Below are 20,781 nucleotides of genomic sequence, written 5' to 3'. Positions count from 1 at the left end.
GGTGACTCGGGTACGGCGGGACTAGAAAAGGAAGTCAATCTCACCGCTTTTATCGGCGAGATTGACACCTTGCGAGCCCCGTCACGGGGCATACCAGGCCCTTAGGTCTGGTATGGATTTTAAGGGGAACCCCCTACGCCGAAAAAACGGCGTGGGATCCCCCCAAAATCCATACCAGACCCCTATCTGAGCACGCAGCCCGGCATGTCAGGAAAGGGGGTGGGGACGAGCGAGCGCCCCCCCCCCCCGAACCGTACCAGGCCGCATGCCCCCGTTTTTTCGGCGAAGGGGGTTCCCATTAAAACCCATACCAGACCTAAGGGACATCGTCGCCTCACCTTCGCACTCGCCGCAATACGAAAATTTGTTTTTCCTATTGCAGAGAGCACGAGATGCAGTACGTCGGACCAGCATACAGACGAACTGGCTTTCCGTTAGGAACTGAGTCCGACGGAGTTACGACGTAAAGATCTGAAGCAGGCTTCAAATCTAAAGTCCATCAGATTTCCGACCAAAACGGTCCGTCGGAAGTCCGATGCAGACCACACATGGTCGGATTGTCCGCCAGATTCGGTCCGTCGGACCAGTCTGGTTGGAAAGTCCGTCCGTGTGTACACGGCATAAGCCAGGCTATTTACCAAATTCTTTTGATCCATCCTCTTAAACCCTTACAATCCTCAAAATGTGTTGGATTTCTCAAACAATCTTCTACATGATTTTACATTGGAATAAATAAGTATCTTGACTTGGCACTTCAATCCCTTATCTACACTGCCTGTTTGCATCAAGATTTTATTGGACTTTGTGTTCCATTGGGGGGAGATCTCCCTCACTTTCTATCCAGTTGGTTGTTTTCAAATTAGACTTGTACTTGACAGGCAACCATAGGTGTGCACAGCCTATTGCATTAGGGTGTGCACCTCAAAGCGCAAATACATATATGTGTGCATGTGTATACATACTGAGGGTGTCAGTAGAGCAGTGGCGGGTGCCAGTAAGGCAGAGATTGGTGTCAGTAAGGCAGTGGATGGTGTCAGTAGGTTTTATTAGTATTATTATTTTATTTTTATTCATATCAGGGGTTTAAACAGGGAGAATCTGCACCACACAGGGTGATTAGGGTGTGCCCAGGCACACCTGGCACACCCTGTGCGCACGCCTATGCAGGCAACCCTGGTGTAGTACTCTCCTAGTATAGAGTAGGCTGCTAGGAGCATTTAGTTTGGCTTCCCTGTAATTAGCGGAGCAGGGTTTGATTGGCTCAGTGTTTTACAGACTGCTGCTCTGTTGATAACCCCAGTCTTCTAGAGAAGAGAAGCTCACAGGAGAGAGCCAGGAGGAATTTGGTGGGGAAGAGAACAGCTGTCCTATGGTGGTGCGAGTCTACATCTTTCCCACTAGAAATATCCTGGTGGATATGTGAGTAGTTGACCCTCAGTGCTGGAGGAAAAGTGACTGTGTGCAGCTTTATTTAACTCTGGAATAAGAGATCCTGTGGGACATTCATTTGTTTGGGCAGTGCAGCCAGTGGTTCTATAAAGTGCAGCCAGAAATGATGAAGTCCCCAAGATATCCAGTTCATCAGTTACGGGGTATCTCATATTTCCTATTGCTATCCAAGTTCATTGTTCCCATAAAAAAAAAAAACCTAAAAAGAACCTCTAGACTGTGAAACAAAGAGGAAAATGCTGAGTGCCTGGCTGTGTGTGTTCTAAGGTAGAAACAGGACTGAATTCACTAGTGGCTTTCTAGGGGATGTGCTACACCTGAAATGTCTTATATAAAGCAGCTTAAAAAAAGAGAAACAAATAAATTCAAACTGAGGAGCAGTGAATCTAGTTGGGGCTTGTGGGTATTTTTTAAATACCGTATTTATCAGCGTATAACACGCGCCGGCGTATAACACGCACCCCAAGTTTAGGAGAGACTTTTAAGGAAAAAAACTTTTAGGAGGGAAGTTTAAGGAAAAAAAACTTACATTACAATGCCCATCAATGCAGCCTCATCAGTGTTCATCTGCAGCCTTGTTAGTGTCATTGCAGCCTTTTCAGTGTCAGTGCAGCCTTGACCCAGTGTCCATTGCAGCCTTGTCAGTGCAGCTTTGCCCCAGTGCAGTCTTGTCAGTGCAGCTTTGCCCCAGTGCAGCCTTGTCAGTGCACCTTTGCCCCAGTGCAGCCTTGTCAGTGCAGCCTTGTCAGTGCAGCTTTGCCCCAGTGGTCAGTGCAGCCTTGCCCCCAGTGTCCATGCTTGCCGCCGCCGACATTCACGTAGCATGTGAAGTAGTTTTAAATATGGCGCCGCGGAGTTCGGAGGGACTCGGCGGCGCTGAACGCCGAAATCACAGTGACTGCTCGGAGCCGAGATACACATTAGTCGAGTGTATTCGGCTCTTTCCGGCGCCGCTCACAGTCCCGCCCAGTCCCGCCCTATGATGGACGTAACACAGGTCCAATGGCGGGACTGGCCGTGACTGTGAGCAGCGCCGGAAAGAGCCGAATACACTCGACTATGTGTATCTCGGCTCGGAGCAGTCACTGTGATTTCGGCGGCGCTCGTTCAGCGCCGCTGAGTCCCTCCGAACTCCGCGCCACCATATTTAAAACGACACGCTATGTGAATGTCGGTGGCGATCGCCGCCGATAGATCACAATTAGCGGGGATCGGCGTATAACACGCACCCACGATTTTCCCCTGATTTTAAGGGGAAAAAAGTGCGTGTTATACGCCGATAAATACAGTATGTTTTATTCTCTTTTTAAATGCAGTTATTCAGTCTGGCCTGATCCATCAAAATGCCACCATGAAGAACTGCCTTTATTTCCCCAAGTCCCCAGTTGACCCTCCACAGGACAATATCAACTAAAGTCTGACGGTTTAACTGATTGGACTGACCACATCATCTGGGTACACTGACCACATCAACTTGATAGAACATACTTATCACTCCAGACGCCATTCCACTCTTTATAACCCCATGGATTCCTCATTCGGACAACCTGCACTGTGTCTCCACGATAGCTGATCTAAAACACACAATCCACAGTAAATAAAGTGGGATGATATAGCTCTCAATCACATCTCACAAATCAGTGGAAATGGCAGCTGCTAATTATTTACCTCTTCAGCACCGATCAGAGAATATGCGTGATTCTTTACAACATTGGTGCTCGCAACTATTTCACCCGATCCAAAGTCCGATTTCTATTGCAATGGAAAAGCAGGATCATTATTAGTTTTGAGGTGAACATGCAGGTTTTATAGTTTTATTAGCCAAACTCCAGTCTTAAACTCAGTCTTGTACAGTTTGTACAAGCTACTTTCCTTTATTGTATTCGCTTACTCTAATTTCACTGCACACTCTGAGCTTCTCACATTGTGCATTAGAAGCTGCAGTAAGTAATTACCTAGATAAAGGACATCCAGCATCATCTTCAGTCAACTTTCCTCCACAGCCTTACTGTCCCTGTTCTGCCTCTTTTATTTACTGGATTTTGGTTCTTTAAAGCAATGTGGGTGTTGCCTAGGGCATGCAAGTACAGCCTGCCCACCCCTCCAGACTAACATCCACTTATCAAGGCTTTTGGATATTTGCATAACTCCTCCCTAGAGCCTGCTCACTACTTGCACTGGGTCTGATTGCTCCTGAGAGGAGGTGCTTTGATGTTTTCAGGAAAATATGTACAGCGCCCCCACCGCCTCTCCCACCAACCATGATCTGACTGCAGTGCATAGAGAAGCACAGAAACTCAGCGATTACATCACTGGGTCTAAAACAATATAATGAAAATGGAAAGGTTTTATTTTAAAAATTCATTCCCATGTTGATAAGAGGAGAAAAAAGGAACCACAAAGGCAAGGCAAAATATAAGTGTATTAAACTTCAGCTCTAACATTTAGAAATTAAAGTTGATCATACATGGATCAAAATTTGGCCGGTTGAGCAGGGACTGGGTAAGATTCAATCCATGTATGGGCAGGCTAGTTGTACACAAGGCAATCTATTGATCAACTTGTGTACAACCAGCCTTTCAGGTTTTCCTGAATGATCAGTGCTGCCGGCTATAGCGAGCAACACTGATTATTGTATTCTGATGGTTAAGAAGTCTTCCCGCTGTCAGAGTACAATACCACAGTGGGAAGGATTCCCCCATCCACCTCGAATGTGGATGGGGGATTCAATTCATTTTTGTTCCCTCAGCCAGCTGGTTGAACGAAAGAAAAATAATCAATGTATGGGCTGCCTAATATACTGATATTTGATTTATGTAATTTGTGTAATCTCTTTACAAATAAAAACTGAGCACAGAGGACTTACATGATGCTCAGTGCTCAGCACTGTTTAATTTTTTTTTGCCAACATCTGTACAGTTTACTATACTTTTGTAGCACCCTCTAGTGTGTGCTAGAAGATAATGTAGATAAAACATTTTATTTATTTTATTTTATATTAATTCAGGTACTTATATAGCGCCGTCAATTTACGCAGTGCTGGGTGACTCATCCTGGCAGCTCTCCGGTTCCTCCCCCTGGTCTAGAAGGTTGGAAAATCTTCTAGAATTAGAGATTGGAGGTTAGGAGGAGCTGCCTTGAATATTTATGGAGCCTTAGCCAATCCTCAGAGGTAGGCTGGCAGGGGGCTGAGACCACTCCATGAATAGACATGGGCCATGCCAGCAGGGGCAGTTGGGGGGGTGTCCTGCCTTAGGAAGAAGAGTGAGACAGCCAGGAGGGCTGGTGAAAGGGACAGCTGCAGCCAGGTGCATTGGCAGTGCCTGAAGAGGTGGTGCTGAGATCAGTGGCCACATGGGAGAAGTTACAAGCTGTTTCACTACAACTGTGCTACACAAAAAGTGACTATGGGTTCTTGCATGTAATGGGCCATTGCTAATCAGACTGAGAGACTGCCAGATAAATCAGAGTGATTCAGCTGGAGCAAGCAAGTGAATGTGCTTGAGGGGAGTGAAGGAGACTGTATATATATATATATATATATATATATATATATATATATATATATATATATATATATATAGGAAGATGTCCTTGATGTTTTGCTGAAGTTAAATGGGCATCCCATAACCTCCTATCCCTATCCAAGTTATTAACCCTCTCATAAAAAAAACAAAGTCATGGACTGTTCTCTGACTCTGTGTGCTTGTGAAAATTCTGTGTGCCTGGCTGTGCAGGAATGGGGGTTTCAAGTTCATTAGCAGTTCCTACGGGGGTGTGCTAGATTTGGGGGCTCATCCAGGATATTGCCCATGGTAACCTGCAAGGCCATTGCTACATTTTATAGACTTGTCCCTGCTAGGATTTTTTTTTATCCAATATTGAATTATTTATAGAGAAGAAGAAGAGATGGGACTCACAGTGCTGCAGGTGACCAGGGATTTTGTTTTCAGGGCTTTACGAATGATCTGGAACAAATTGTTCGGTGCTTTTTCAAAGTAATATAATTCACCAACACCTCCAGTGAAGTCTTCTAGAGCTTCCAAAGATAAGCCGCCTTTTAGAGCCTCATAGGACCCATTCAGCCTGTGTGATAATACAAGAGGTAAATGGTGTCTATAATTATCCCATTACTGAAATAATAAAACAGCAAACAACGGACTTTTGTACAATTTCCCCAGTGAAAATTAGTATAGCAATCATGTATTTATTTAAATTTTTTTGAAAGTGTAACTCTTGCCATACTGCTTATAAACAGTTTAAATACATAAACCGGGGATATGTAATTAGCGGACCTGCTGCTGTTGCAAAACTACAAGTCCCATCATGCCTCTACCTCTGGGTGTCATGCTTATGGCTGTCAGAGTCTTACTATGCCTAATGGGACTTGTAGTTCTGCAACAGCTGGAGGTCTGCTAATTGCATATCCCTGACATAAACCATCTTCTCTGCCATAAAATGTAGAATTATTTTCAGAAAGACTTGTGATTGATGCATGCCCTTATTCACTGCAAAGCCAGAAGGGTGATACACAGAGGCGTAGCTTGAAGCTTGTGAGCCCTGGTGCTAAGGTTGACCTGAAGCCCCCACTACCTTCCACCGTGCCCAAAGATACTCCCACCGCATGCCAAGATTTGGTAGCTATATAGTGGCTGTCTGTCTCTTCTCTCTCTCCTGCTACCGGCTGCACGTGCACACAAGGTGGGGACAGGCAGGCCACGCTCTGAGCTGACGGCTGAAAGTGGTGAGCTTGTATGTAAAAGAGGAGACTCAGAGGGCCTTCTGTCTTCCAGATTCACATACAAGCCCACCGCTTTCACCCAGCAGTTCAGCACGATATTGGGATAAGGTGACACCCCCTTCCTGGCATTGACGTATTCCCCTTTGCCTCCTCTTGGTAATGACAGATGACCCCTTCCTTTAGGAGCCCCCCACTTTAGATAATCACAGATGACTCTATCCTCCTATAAAGACAGATGACTCCTGCTCCTGGTAATGACACATGCCCCCCCACCAGGAAAAGACAGATGACCTCCCTCCCCCTACCAGTTAATGAGAGATGACCCCCCCAACTAGGTAATGACAGATGGCCCCCCACCAGGTAATAACAGATGACCCCCCTCCTCCCACCAGATGCCCCTCCCCCCACCAGGTAATGACAGATGATCCCCCCCCCCCCACCAGTTAATGACAGATGACACCCCTCCCTGCACCAGGTAATGACAGATGACCCTCTTCCCCCACCAGGTAATTACAGATGACCCCCCCACCAGGTAATGACAGATGACCCCTCCCACCAGGTAATGACAGATGACCCACCTCCCTCACTAGATAATGATAGATAAACCCCTCCCCCACCAGGTAATGACAGATTACCCTATTTCTCCAACAAGGCAATGACAGATGACCCCCCTTCTCCCCTCCAAGTAATGGGAGATGATCCCCCTCCCCCCACTAGGTGATGACAGATGACCCCCCTCCCCCACCAGGTAATGACACAAGATCCCCCTCCCCACCAGGTAATGACACATACCCCCCCCCCCCAGCTGTAACAAATCAAATACCTCAGGCCCACTACACCAAGGTAATAACAGAGGTTCCCCCACCTGGTAACACACATGTCCTCCCCCCTCCAAGTAATGACTGATGTCCCCCACCTCTAGGTAATGATAGGTTCCCTCCTCCTAGTAATGACACATGCCCCCCCATGGGAATTACTGATTCCTCCCCCACCTGCCTCTGGACCCAGCAATCCTTCGGGTGGTTCGGGGGTGGGGTGGGTGGGCCCTCAGGAGGTGTTAGGGGATTTTTTTTTGTATTTGTGTGATAGTGTCAGCAGGTGGTGGTGGTGGGGCAGTGTGTGTGTGTTCTCTACACGGTTCCGCGTCCGACCAGTGTCTTACCTCACCACAGTGGTCCCGGCTCCTGGACAGTGCTCTCCTCCCTCCTCCCTTGCTCAGCCCTGTGACAGGTCAGTGTAGGTCCCCACCTGGTTGTTAGCACTGACATTTTCTCGTCCAGGGCTGGCCTCACCCAGTCCTCCCTCCGCTACTCTCCGGCTCTCTGCACGACTCAGGACTTGAAGATGATGCCATAAGCTCAGAGCTTCTGATTCAAATACTTTGTGGGGGATCTCTTGGCTGCTGACATCACACTCTGACCTGGATTCCACTTTCCCCGTCACAGTGACAGGGCAACCACACGTGCCCCCTGGAGCATGGGCGGGGTCTCAATTGTGACCCCTGCAACCTCTGATGCTATGCCTATGGTGATACAGCAAATAACTGGCAAATTCCTGAAGCTTTCTAAGTCATCTGTTGGCCATAAACTATGAGCATCATCGCACTCCTGTGCTCCTCCATATTTCCTGGCTGGTTCTGAACTCTTCTGTATAAATGGAATGAGTATATACAATTCATAGGAATAAATGGGGTCATGGTGCTTTTGAGCTTTTGATCACTTGTGCGTTCAGGAAAAGAGCATTTTGACAGAAAAATCACCAAACGCATGCAAATGCATCTAAAGGCGCCTGGCCGCTAGGTGCATTAGCTTGAACGTTCATTCATTTCAATGGGCAGAATAAATTAATATTCTGGGCAATGAAATTAATAAATACCCAAGTGGCTTAGGTGCGTTTTGAAGCTGCTTTTCTCCTGCCAGGAGAAGAGCGTTTAGAATTGCTGGGCAAATGCCCAGTGTACATGGGGCCTTAATCAATCACATTTTTGGCCAAGGTAGAAGTTACAGCTCAGGGGAGAATTTATTTTTCTTTGGTAAGTCTCCTGATTGTGGGGCATCACATTGTACTTACTTGGCGTAGGCTTTCTCCAGGAGGGCGCTCCAGAACTCACAGGCCACTGTTGACTTTACAAAGAGCAGTTTCCCATTCTTTGTTGGCAGGCGATCGTCCACCACAACATCCACCCACTGCCCGTACTGCCAGAACTGGGGGAGACAGGTTACAGGTTAGTACAGAGATCAGTGAGTCATGGTTGTAGCTGAATTATGAAACAAATGCTGGGTTTAGTGAGGTGAGCGAGGCGAGGTGACCTTTTAGCCCTGGTTTACACTGGTGCGGCTTTGAAATCACACTACTTCAGTGCGATTTCGAAGCTGAAGATTAGTGCAATTTGCACTGCCAAATTCATTGCAGCAAGCAACTTCATTTAACAGAAGTCAATGAAAGTCGCAATGAAATCGGAAAAAAAGTAGTGCAGGAACCTTTTTCATAATCGCTGCAACACGAGTAGCGGCAATATGAACGGTTCCATTGCTGGCAATGGGGTGCGACTTGTCGTGCGATTTGGACCTGTCAAAGGGCTAAATATACATCTATGTGTCTTAAAAAATGCTACAAGCACAGAAAAAAAAAGAAATCCAATGAGCACCCAACTTCCTCTTTGAGCTCCACTGCAATGCTAACCAGTTTGCAAAATCAAAGTAAATGAACCCACCCATTTTGGAGCTAAACTGATATCCTCCCTTGTAAATAAATAATGCTCTCACGTCCAAGTCTTTTAACATGCTACTCTTTTATTAAGGAATTCTCCTTTATGTTATAAGACTTTAAAAATGCTGCAAATCCAAGTGAGCACATCTGCAAAATTAAAGTAAATTAAACTACTGACTGCTTAGATTAAATAACTTAAGGCTGGTTTCACACAGTTTTTCAGGCAGACCTGATCGGACCCGCTATTGTTTTCTATGACATGACATGTGTGCTCTGACACCCGCCGGCATCCAATCCAGTCCTGCCAGCTAAAACAGACGGATGGAGGTGTGTCCCTTCATATGTAGCCTGTGTGCCCATTATATGCAGCCTGTGTGCCCATTATATGCAGCCTGTGTGCCCATCATAGGTAGCCTGTGTGCTCATCATATGTAGCCTGTGTGCCCATCAGATGCAGCCTCTATGCCATCATATGTAGCCTGTGTGCCCATCATATGCAGCCTCTGTGCCCATCATATGCAGCCTCTGTGCCCATCATATGCAGCCTGTGTGCCCAGGTTTGGGGCATTTTTTTTATGCCCCTGATCACTGCTTCAAAATACGTCTGTAAACAACACAATGTGCATATGCACATAAGATAAACTAGAGCTGCGTTCAGAGGTGTAAAAAAAAAAAAAAAATAATGCCAGACCCATTTAAAAGCAGCATTTTTTTCTGCCCATGTCTGTGAGGTCTTAAAGTGGTGTTCCAGCCAAAAAAAAAAATTTTTTAAAGTCAGCAGCTGAAAACACTGTAGCTGCTGACTTTTAATAAGGACACTTACCTGTTCAGGGAGATCGCAATGTTATCCCCCTGAAGCCGATCCGTCCTTCGGATCAGGTACAGGCGTCGCCATTCCATCTAAGGGAAACCAGCAGTGGGGCCTTGCGGCTTCACTGCCGGTTTCTGACTGCGCATGCGCTGGTCGCGCGGCGCTTTGTGAATGCCCAGCTTGTCTTCTGGGACACACACATGTCCCAGAAGACAATGGGGGGCTCGCCGCAGAAGAGGACGCAACGTAAAAAAGGTAAGTTAGAAAGTAAAAATTTTTTTTTAAATATCCAAAAACAAAGGGTGGAGAGGTGGTCTTTCGTTTAAGACCACCTTTCAAAATTGGGTGGAACTCCGTTTTAAGCTGTTAACAAACTGCAATCCACTTGTTGGTACTACTATTCACTCTAACCATGGACGGGCAGATGTGTCCATGAAAAGATCAGATGAGAGACATTTGCCTATTCCAAGGAAGTGGCATCTTCCACATCTTACCACCTCTCTACTTCCCCTCATGGAGAATATCTAATAAAGAGTCACCCATAAACTGCTACAGGTGAGGACTGCTTCAATATGTAAATAAGCCCCTTGCAGATCTGAAGTTTCTCCAATAAGAAGCCACGCCCAGATTGTTAGAAACCACTTACAGGAAAAAACGTTACTGTCCTTTTTTTAGGTGTAGCAGCATAACTGGAAATAATTGTTTGCTTTATCTTCCTTCAATTCTCCCATCGTCTCGCCTGGATATTTTTTTATATATTGGCTAATATAAGTCAATATTGGACTTCAAAGCAGATAAAAATGGGACTTACCTTGAAATGGAAGATCCCTGCATAGTTGTTGTCAAAGCTTTGATCTACTGGAACCACGTGGTTCAAGCACTCTTCATTTAGGGTAAGAGATGCAATGGAGCAAAGAAACCAGCAATTGCCTATGAAAAACAATAAAACAATATAACAGTACCGGTTGAAAGACAAAGGCATTGTCAGGGGAAGAACGTTCACTCGATTTTCTAATTGTTAGTGGGCACAATATGATCGAACATTTGAAGCAGCAGGATGGAAATTTTTTCAAACAAATACATTTCTAATGCCCCGTACACATTGATCGGACATTCCGACAACAAAATCCTAGGATTTTTTCCGACGGATGTTGGCTCAAACTTGTCTTGCATACACACGGTCACATAAAACTGTCGGAAAATCCGATCGTTCTGAATGCGGTGACGTAAAACACGTATGTCGGGACTCTAAACGGGGCAGTAGCCAATAGCTTTCATCTCTTTATTTATTCGGAGCATGCGTGGCACTTTGTGCATCGGATTTGTGTACACACGGTCGGAATTTCCGACAACACGGTCCTATCACACATTTTCCGGCGGAAAATCTGACCGTGTGTACGGGGCATTACAGTGGTTTCAAATGTTAAAATCCACTAGTGTATGGCCAGATTTACACGTATGCATTAGTTTGCACGCATAAATAGCACTTATTGTCCAAAAAGAAGGACTTATTGCCCACATCCCTAAACTATATGAATTGCAAACAGGGTAAATTTTCCTCTAAATGGGACTTTAAGGGGCACTACTTCTCTACAGATCAAGACCGTAAATATAAAAAATATTATTTTATTTGAAAAAGGTTAAAAGTAGGATATACAATACAGGATGCAAATACAAAGATATGCAAAGATACAATACAGTTGGAGACAAGCACTGCTCTGTTGAATGAATAAAGCAACAGAGATGATCCAACGCACTTCGAGTTAGCGATATTTGTTCTTTTCTTCAGGGGTAGGTGGTTAGACACAGGACGTAAATACCTCATGAAATTTGCATAAAAAATCAACGATCTTGCATCCACGTTAAAACATTTGGAAAAAATGCTGCTGCATTAAGCCAATCAGTTCGGGTCCAGAGAAATGGGTACACCCAGGAAAAGCAACCCAAGGCCCAGGATGGTCACTCACAGAGGGCACTCCAACTCGGCCCCAATGGGAATACCCCATGTATGGCCCAAAGCGACCAATATCGCCACGTCGTGTGTCTAACCACCTACCCCTGAAGAAGAGAACAAATATCGCTAACTTGAAACACGTTGGGTCATCTCTGTTGCTTTATTCATTCAACAGAGCAGTGGTTGTCTCCAACTGTATTGTTGCATATCTTTGTATTTGCACCCTGTACACTCTCTGTATTGTATATCCTACTTTTAACCTTTTCAAATAAAATAATATTATTTATATTTACGGTCTTGATCTATAGAGGAGTAGTGCCCCTTAAAGTCCCATTTAAAGGAAATTCCCCCCCTGTTTGCATTTTTAGGGTGGAACATGTAACATGTTCCAGCTCCTTCCCCCTTTCCGCCTTGATACTCCTTCCCTGTGACATCAGGGGATCTTCTCCCTGCACCCACTGTCACTTTTTAAATACAGCATGGCAGAGCCCACACAGCGACATCATTCATTCACAGATTCATGTGAATAAATAAACTATAAGTACTGTTTTCCACTGTTGCAGATGAACTTGCAGTTTCAATGGGCTTCAGGGACACTGATGAGCTCTTTTGTAGTCCACTGACTTATCCTTTGGCTTTCAAATAGAAAGCCCATACAGAGGTACAGGCTGAAAACCAGAGGAGATGTCTGAAGGAGTCCACATTGCACCTGATTGTGGGGGCAATGCTTTTCAGGCTCGTACAGGAAAAAATAATAAGACCCCTTTGACATTGGAGCAACTTGTCATGCAATTTGAAAGGTCAAATCGCATGACAAGTCGCAGCCTTTTGCCGACAATTGCTCTGTTCAAATTTATTGAGACACCAACTTTGCGGTGCCACACCGATTTTAAAAAGTAGTTCCTGCACTACTTTTGGCGATTTTGGGTGCAACTTGGATAGACATCTGTGCATGAAGCCGCACAGATGTCTTCCAAGTTGCATCTGAAGTCGCACTGACACGCAGGTTTGAAGGTGTGCGATTTCAGATGAAGTTGCACGATTTTAAAGGCGCAGTCAATGTGAATGGGGGCCAAATGCATATTTTTTTCTTCTGCAAAAATATGCGCATTTATTATTTTTTCTATAAATGTGAAATTATCCTTTAACAAGTAAAATATATTGGATACAAAGTCTGTTTTCCATTACGCATATATCTGAATCCAAGAACAAAATTGTAATATTATACAGCTTACCAGTGCTTACATGTGGTGACTACATTCGTTTTTTTCAGGCTAAGAACATTTTCAGAATAAACAATTATACAATCCTTGCTATTATTTGGAGAAATATATATTGGCTAAAATTGCTAGGCACCAAACTGACTGTATCCCTCCATAAAAGGTATTCAGCTATCATAGATAAGTATAACATTTTTTAGAGAATAAGGAAGACACTTTGTTATTTTAGCGCAGCACTTCTTTCTATACTTAAAGCAGACCTTCAGTCATTTTTTTAAACTTTCCATCTATTAAATCTTCTCCCCTTGTTGTTTTAATTTTGGATAGTAAAACTTTTTTTTTCTGCCAGTAAATACCTTTTACAGCCCACTTCCTGTTTCTTGTCTGGTCATTAGCCTAGGCTTATGACATCATGCACAGCTCTCTCTCTCTCTTGTGAGAGTTTGCCCCATGAGTCATAAGAGGGCCAATGAAAGCTGCGGGGCTGCAGAGCTGGAGGTGTGCCTCTGTGTGTCTGTGTAAATCCAGGAAGTGAACAGGCAGCACTGCAGCTTCAGCTGCCCACAGTTAAAATGGCTGCAACCAGGCTTCGTGGAACGAGATTTCTGCAGCATATTTGGCAAGTACAGAATCACAGCATATATAAAATAATATGCAAAGTGGTTGGAGGGAAACTTTAGAATAGCAAAGATGTTTTTATTACAAATTAAGTGAGCAGACTGCAGTTCCTCTTTAACTAGGAACATTTTCAGCAAGTAGAGAAACCATCTATTGATCCTGCCAGAAATGCAGTGACCTTTTGAGCTCTACGGAAATAAAAAAAAAAATTTATCTTGCAAATGACTAATCCCACCCATGTGACAATTGTGCCTCCCTCCATTGGTACAGTGGAGAAATGAGCAAAGCCACATTAGGACAGGAAGTGTGTTATTTTCAGGCTCACCAAGTGAAAATAAAAGACTGAGTAAAGTAAGCTAATGCAGCCGTCACATCTAAGGACTGGTAAGATACAATATATTAAATTTAAGTTCTTGGATTTAGATACACTTTAACTACATATTCCAAGCTGAACTTATCACTTGCCTTCAATAGAAATTACATAACCAAATGCCTGCCAGAGACAGATCTGAGCACCCCCTTTGATCATGAGGACATCCACAGAGCCACCAAGAGAAGGAAACTGTGGTACATCTCTGTCCTAACAATTTCCTTTGATGGAGTTAAAGGATCAGACCTTTCATCACACATGCACCACATCTACTAATTAGGGTACTGGAAAAAAGGTTGTAGGGGGTCTCTATAGTAAGTGTAGTGTGGATGGACTGGTCTCTACTTGCTGACAGATCTTCCCATCTATAATCACTCTAAGGAATACTGAACACCATTTGCTCAAACTATTGCTAATCACCTAAAGATCCTTGTCGTACATCAGCTCGTTTTGCACCCTCGTTAATAAATTGAGGCTTCTCCTTTATTTCCTAAGAGAGAATATAAAAATGTAGATGTTACAGTGTGCTACTGAAGCATGATGCAAAAAAAGTATGACTTTGCCCAACACTGAACTGTTCTGTTCAGTTCTGGAAGGGTGCTGTTGGTTTAAAGGAGACCTTTCTTGAGAGGACCATGAAAATTGAGTACTGTCCGTGATACTTTTTTTATTTGCACTAACATACAATTTTTCAGAACAGCAACTTCACACCTCCACAAGGACACAACCCCAAACTGGATACCTATATTGACAGCTTCAGGCTGCGAGTTACATCCCTGATATCCACCCAGCAAAAAAAAATATTATACAACCTTTCACCACTGGAGCGAAGAGCTGTACATGATCTGCGCAATAATCAGGCCATAACCATCAAACCAGCAGATAAAGGGGGAGCAGTCGTTGTGATGGATACAGACAAATATATACAAGAGGGCCAGAGGCAGCTGGCAAATACTACTTACTACAAAAAACTGAATTATGATCCGACCCAGGATTTTACTAAGCAATTAAAAGGTCTCATTGCGACAATACCAACCCACCTACATTCAGAACTCATCAATGCGATTCCGGATAATCCAGAAATTGGAGACTCCTACATGCTGCCCAAGATTCACAAGCCAGGAAATCCAGGCAGACCCATTATAACAGGTATGAATACACTTACCGAACATATCTCAGGCCTTGTAGAAAAGATGTTAAAACCTTTAGTCATGAACACTGCGAGTTTCCTGCAAGACACCACTGATTTTCTGAACAAGCTTAACAATATACAACAATTACCACCAAATACACTTCTAGTCACTATGGATGTAGAATCTCTGTACAGTAACATCCCTCACAAGGATGGGTTGGCGGCATGTCACAGATTCTTATCATCCTCACCAAACCACAAATACACGGCTGAGGATGTGACACGGCTCATTGAATTCATTCTTACACGCAACTACTTCACTTTCAATAATGACATCTATCTCCAGTGTATGGGTACTGCTATGGGAAGCAAAATGGCACCCCAATATGCAAACTTATTTATGGCTGACCTGGAGGACAAATTCCTGAACAGCATACAACAAAAGCCATACAGATATTATCGCTATATTGATGATATATTCATGATATGGACTGAAGGTGAAAAAAATCTAAACCAATTCTTCTCATTGATCAACACTTTTCACCCATCTATCAAACTAAAAATGGGCTATTCAAAAAAACACATGTCAACTTCCTGGACACTACAGTATACATCAGGGATGACAAGCTTCACACGTCGATATACAGAAAACCTACTGACCGATGCAGCTATCTTCATAGTTCCAGTTTTCACCCCCAACACACCAAACGGGCCATCATACACAGCCAGGCCATCAAATACCACTGAATTTGTTCAGACCCAGAAGACAGAGATAAACATCTCAGAACACTGGCAGACTCCTTCCATAAGAAAGGTTACAAAGACAAAACCATCAACAACAGCATAAACACAGCCTTGAAAACCGGAAGAGAAAATCTCCTCCAATAAACAGAGAAAAAAGCAAATAACCAAGTACCTCTAGTCACCACATACAACCCAGCACTTGAAGGGATCAAAAAGATAATCAAAGATTCACAACCCATTATAACAGAGGATGAAACTCTGAAAGGAATATTCCAACAACCCCCATTATTGGCTTTCAGACAACCACCCAACCTCAGACACAAACTAATCAGCAGGAAACTTCACTCTGATTATGAAGTCACAAATAATGGAAGCAAACCCTGCAATAAAAAACGCTGCAAACTATGCAACCAGATCAATCTATCCAAAAGTGTTACACACACAAATGGGACCTTCAATATCATGGGGTCTTACAGCTGTACCTCCAGTAACGTTGTGTACCTCATCCAACGCAAAAGGTGCAGCAAAGGATTTTACGTTGGTGAAACAGGACAGAAGTTGCAAGCGAGGATGAATTTGCACAGACATACCATCAAAGAACATAAAGAAGACGGTTTATGCACACCTGTGGGACATCATTTCTCACAACCGGACCACACTATAGAAGACCTCAATGTTTTAGTTCTTAAAGGGAGTTTCAGAACTATCCAGGAAAGGAAAACGTTTGAACTAAGAATGATACTTCTTTTTGACACGAAAAATAACGGCCTGAATTTAGATATTGGTTTTCTTACACATTATGCTAAAGTTTTACGACCCCTCTGTGACCAGTATCCCCCCCTGCATTCTATAGCTCTCCCTCTGTCTTATCTCACTAACTCTGCTGCTATCTTTATTACCATTGATTTGTATGTGTTTGGTTTTCTCTTTTATTTTTTATTTTTTTCTTTTTCTTTAACATGCTGCTTAAAAATTTGTGAATCAGTACTGCTTGGACCTTGAAGAAGGGGACATACCCCCGATAGCTTGTCCTGAAAAATGTTAGTGCAAATAAAAAAAGTATCACGGACAGTTCTCAATTTTCTCTGTCACAATTGCACTAATACGGCTACAATCAAATCAAGTTGAGAGGACCATGAATGCTACGGCTGCAGGCTCCTTAATCTGCAGATCCTTGTTCCCTGCCTGTCATAGTGATCCTCTGGATTCAGTCCTTTGAGTCACTAATCCAGAACAATTATACAGATCATGGCTATACTCAAACCTTCTTATTCGCCTGTGTTCAATGCCAGTAACAAAGTATTAAGGTGGAACAGGACAGCCTGGCAGCTAGTATTTCAGGAAAATAATCCACAATGGCATTCCAGTCTATTACATAGATTATACGTACATTACATCTCTCAAATTTTATCTCTTTAACCACTTCAGTCCTGGAAGAATTTATCCCCTTAATGACCAGGCTATTTTTTGCGATACGGCACTGTGTCACTTTAACTGAATGTATGTCCTTTTTTTACCACAAATAGAGCTTTCTTTTGGTGGTATTTGATCACCTCTGCGATTTTTATTTTTTGCGCTATAAACAAAAAAAAAACAACAATTTTGAAAAAAAAGCAATATTTTTTACTTTCTGTTAAAATACATATCCAAAAAATAAAAAATAAAAAAACCCGACTTTATTCATCAGTTTAGGCCAATATGTATTCTTCTACATATTACTGGTAAAAAAAATCCCAATAAGCGAATATTGATTGGTTTTCGCAAATGTTATAGCATCTACAAAATAGGGGATATATTTAGGGACTTTTAATTTTTTTTATTGTTTTTACTGGTAATAGCGGCGATCTGCAATTTTTAGCAGGACTGCGACATTGAGGCGGACAAATCTGACCCTAAGCGACACTTTTTGGGGACCAGTGACACCAATACAGTGATCAGTGCTAAAAAAATGCACTGATCAATGTATAACACTGGCAGGGAAGGGGTTAACACTAGGGGTGATCAAAGGGTTAACTGTATTCCCTAGTGTGTGTTCTAACTGTGTGGAGGATGGGCTCACTGGGACAACACAGAGATCGCTGTTCCTGTTCATTAGGAATAGCATATATCCATGTTGTCCCCTGTCAGAATGGGGATCCGCCATGTTTACATGTTTTGCCTCTCTGTGGAGCGATGGCGGGTGGCCGGCAGACATCGAGTCTGTCAGACCCGCGCGTGCGCTCCCCTGTCGTGCAGCAGATGCTTGCCCACAGTATCTAATGCATGAAACGATGTATGCGGTAGGCGGTCCAGAAGTGGTTAAAGGGGTTGTAATCCGTCCTGTGCATTAAGGTGAAAAAACTTCTGACACTGTACGGCCAACCCAACCCCCCCCCCACCAACCCCCGTTTCATTCATCTGAGCCCGTTCGTTCCCTCAGTGGAGACACGCTGTACCTCTCTGCCTGTTGTCTTGGCTCTTGATTGGATAGATTAATAGCAGCCATTGGCTCAAATCCAATGACACGGGCATCGGGGAGCGGGGCCGAATGCTGCATTCTGTGCAAATGTACACAGAAGCAGGACTCGGGAGGGACTCGGGAGGGACTCGGGAGGGCGCTCGCACGGGTGTCCACCTTAGGAGAGCCCTCTCCATTGTGGCCACTCGATAAGGGGAGGATCTACCAGCGCCGCCGGGGGACCCCAGAAGTCGAGAATCGGGGCCACTCTGTCCAAAACTAACTGCACGGTGGAGGTAAATATAACATGTTTTTATTATTCTTTTTTTTTAAACAAGGGTTTACAACCCCTTTAAAGACCCTGCAAGTACAGAAAAATATTGCATGGACCAAAATGCAGCATGCTCCTAAATTCCTGTTGTGGTCTAGTAGGTCACCTCCATTCTTTCAATCACATTCGATTGTATTCACAAAACTTGAAAGTTGTTGAAATTGCCTGAAAACTGCCATCTGCTATGTCTATGGGCAGCATATGGCAGTCCATACACGTAGCAATTTTAAGTTTATTTGACTAATTTTCAAGCCATCTGGAATTGCACATAAATAATCCCTAGACACTAACAAACACACAAATTTAGTCAACCACTAGATTTTGGGTGGTTGTAAAGTTGAAACTGAGCAATAAAGTGATGATTTTAATACAGTTTATTGGAAAATCTAATTGAAATGGAAACGAAACTTGACGATCATATTTTTTTCAAAACATTATTTTGGGACAACTTCAATCCAATGTGCTTGCATTTGATCAAAACCAATGTTTTATAATCGTGATTGGCTATCAAATTCAGCATAAAATTGGATTGAAGTTCAAAACAGTCTATCAAATTGCCACATGAACATCCAGCTTAAGGCGGGACAAAACTTACGATTACTCACCTATATCCCAGCGATCCGATGCCTGGGAAGGCTCTCGCTGATAGCCACATCTCCCCCCCCCCGCTTCTTTCTTCTGGGTGCCAGTAGTCTTTGGCCATCTTGTCTGGTTGGCACTGGGGGCCAACCAGATGTTACGCCAGTGCATGAATGTGAGTCATTCATCCCGGAGTACTGGCACCAAGCAGGAAAGGTGAACACGGCTGCACATGCGCAGTTCAGTGTACATTTTGCAAAAGATTGCAAACAGGCAGGTAAGTTTTTTTTTTGTAGAATGGGGCACTACATGTCTCTTTTGCAATAGAGTCTGCCTGTTTATAATTTTTTTTTCAGACTTTAGTTCCACTTTAATGAACAATTAAACTACAGGTAAGATATAAAAGTGTCACTTACCTCAGGTCTTTTCCAGATGAGCCCTTGTACCTCTTCTGACTTTGGTCCAAGATCATTGACGCCCAGAGAAGCCTGAGCAGCTGGAAAAGTTGGATCTTCAAATAGTTTTCCAGATGCCAGGCACTGTGCCAGCAGCTCCTCATAGTCCTGGTTCAAGTATTTTACTGGGTTTTTATTGGTGCCAATGCCTAGGGCTGAGCGCCTATCCTTGGCCAACTGAGCAGCACAACTTGCCATAGTGTAGATGCTCAGTACACTGATGTAGTGGGGAGAGAAGCTGCAGAGGCAGATTCCGTTTATATATAGAAGAGAAAACTCGGTGTCAAAACCCTAAGGGAAGCAGGGAGGAGAAAGGCCAGACTCAGAGGGGAGGGAGGGCAATGCTCAGCGAGGTGGGACAGGGTGTGTATTAGAGGGTCTGAAAAACATTATCCTTCGAAAGAAAGTTACAAGTGTGTTTAGACCTGTGATAACACCAGAAAACAAAGTCTAAGTCATCATAATCCTTGTATAAGCACTGAGTTCAATACTGAAACAGTGAAGGTCAAAAATATATAAAAAAAAGGAAAATAATACAAAGTAATCAAATACAAAGTAATACAAAGTAATTAAAAAAATAGAAAATAATAATAAATGCACAAAGAAATGTAATTAATAATGAACATAGATGATTTAATAAGGAGCATTTCTGCCTCCATCAGGTAAAAAAAAAGGGGGCTTGTGTTTCTAAGGACTTGGCTGATGGGGTAGTTCATGCAATTAAAGATTCTGACAGCTTTGTGAGCTATCAACTCTTCTGTGCAAAGCTAATGCAGATTCTATTGCAAATACTGAGGTATGGTTCAGGAAGTTAAACGACTTGGACACAGGACAAATATCAGATGGTTTCTACTTTACCGGCTGATTTTGGCCAATATTCAGCCTGTGTGTACAGGGATTGAAAGATGGGTAGTGGAGTTGCCATTTATGTCAAGAATTGCATAAAAATAACATTACTTCAGAAAAGAAATGAAGTTGAACTTTGCCTACAAACCATAGAGGGTGTCTTTCCTTAGAATTGGTGTAGTATATAGGCCCCCTGGACAGTCAAAGGATTATGATAAGCTGTAGGTTGATGAGATAACTCAAATGACAAAGAAGGGAGAGGTTTTAATTATGGGTGACTTCAACATGTCAGGCATTATTATTATACAGGTGTAGCACTGCCCCCTTGGGATTGCTTAGAATTGTATGTTCATGTGCGTCACCTTGACCCTGTGAACTTTCCGGC

The 20,781-nt window shown here is 43.4% G+C and overlaps 1 protein-coding gene across 1 annotated transcript in view; it reads right to left on the bottom strand.

The window, feature by feature from the left end:
• The window catches only part of LOC141140831 (calpain-8-like), an 85,833-nt gene extending 65,980 nt beyond the window's left edge, over nt 1-19,853 (bottom strand). The window contains exons 1-7 of the mRNA XM_073628338.1: nt 19,512-19,853; nt 14,293-14,362; nt 10,522-10,640; nt 8,261-8,394; nt 5,370-5,535; nt 3,118-3,201; nt 2,938-3,023 (exon numbers count right to left, since the gene is read on the bottom strand). Of these exons, the coding sequence (XP_073484439.1) occupies nt 2,938-3,023; nt 3,118-3,201; nt 5,370-5,535; nt 8,261-8,394; nt 10,522-10,640; nt 14,293-14,362; nt 19,512-19,748 (896 nt within the window). The 5' untranslated portion in view covers nt 19,749-19,853. The remainder of the gene's footprint in view (nt 1-2,937; nt 3,024-3,117; nt 3,202-5,369; nt 5,536-8,260; nt 8,395-10,521; nt 10,641-14,292; nt 14,363-19,511) is intronic.
• Between the last annotated feature and the right edge of the window lie 928 nt (nt 19,854-20,781).

The sequence above is a fragment of the Aquarana catesbeiana genome, linkage group LG04 (assembly GCF_042186555.1).
Source record: "Aquarana catesbeiana isolate 2022-GZ linkage group LG04, ASM4218655v1, whole genome shotgun sequence".
In the NCBI taxonomy this organism is placed as follows: Eukaryota; Metazoa; Chordata; class Amphibia; order Anura; family Ranidae; genus Aquarana; species Aquarana catesbeiana.
This window is presented reverse-complemented; position numbering and strand designations above follow the sequence as displayed.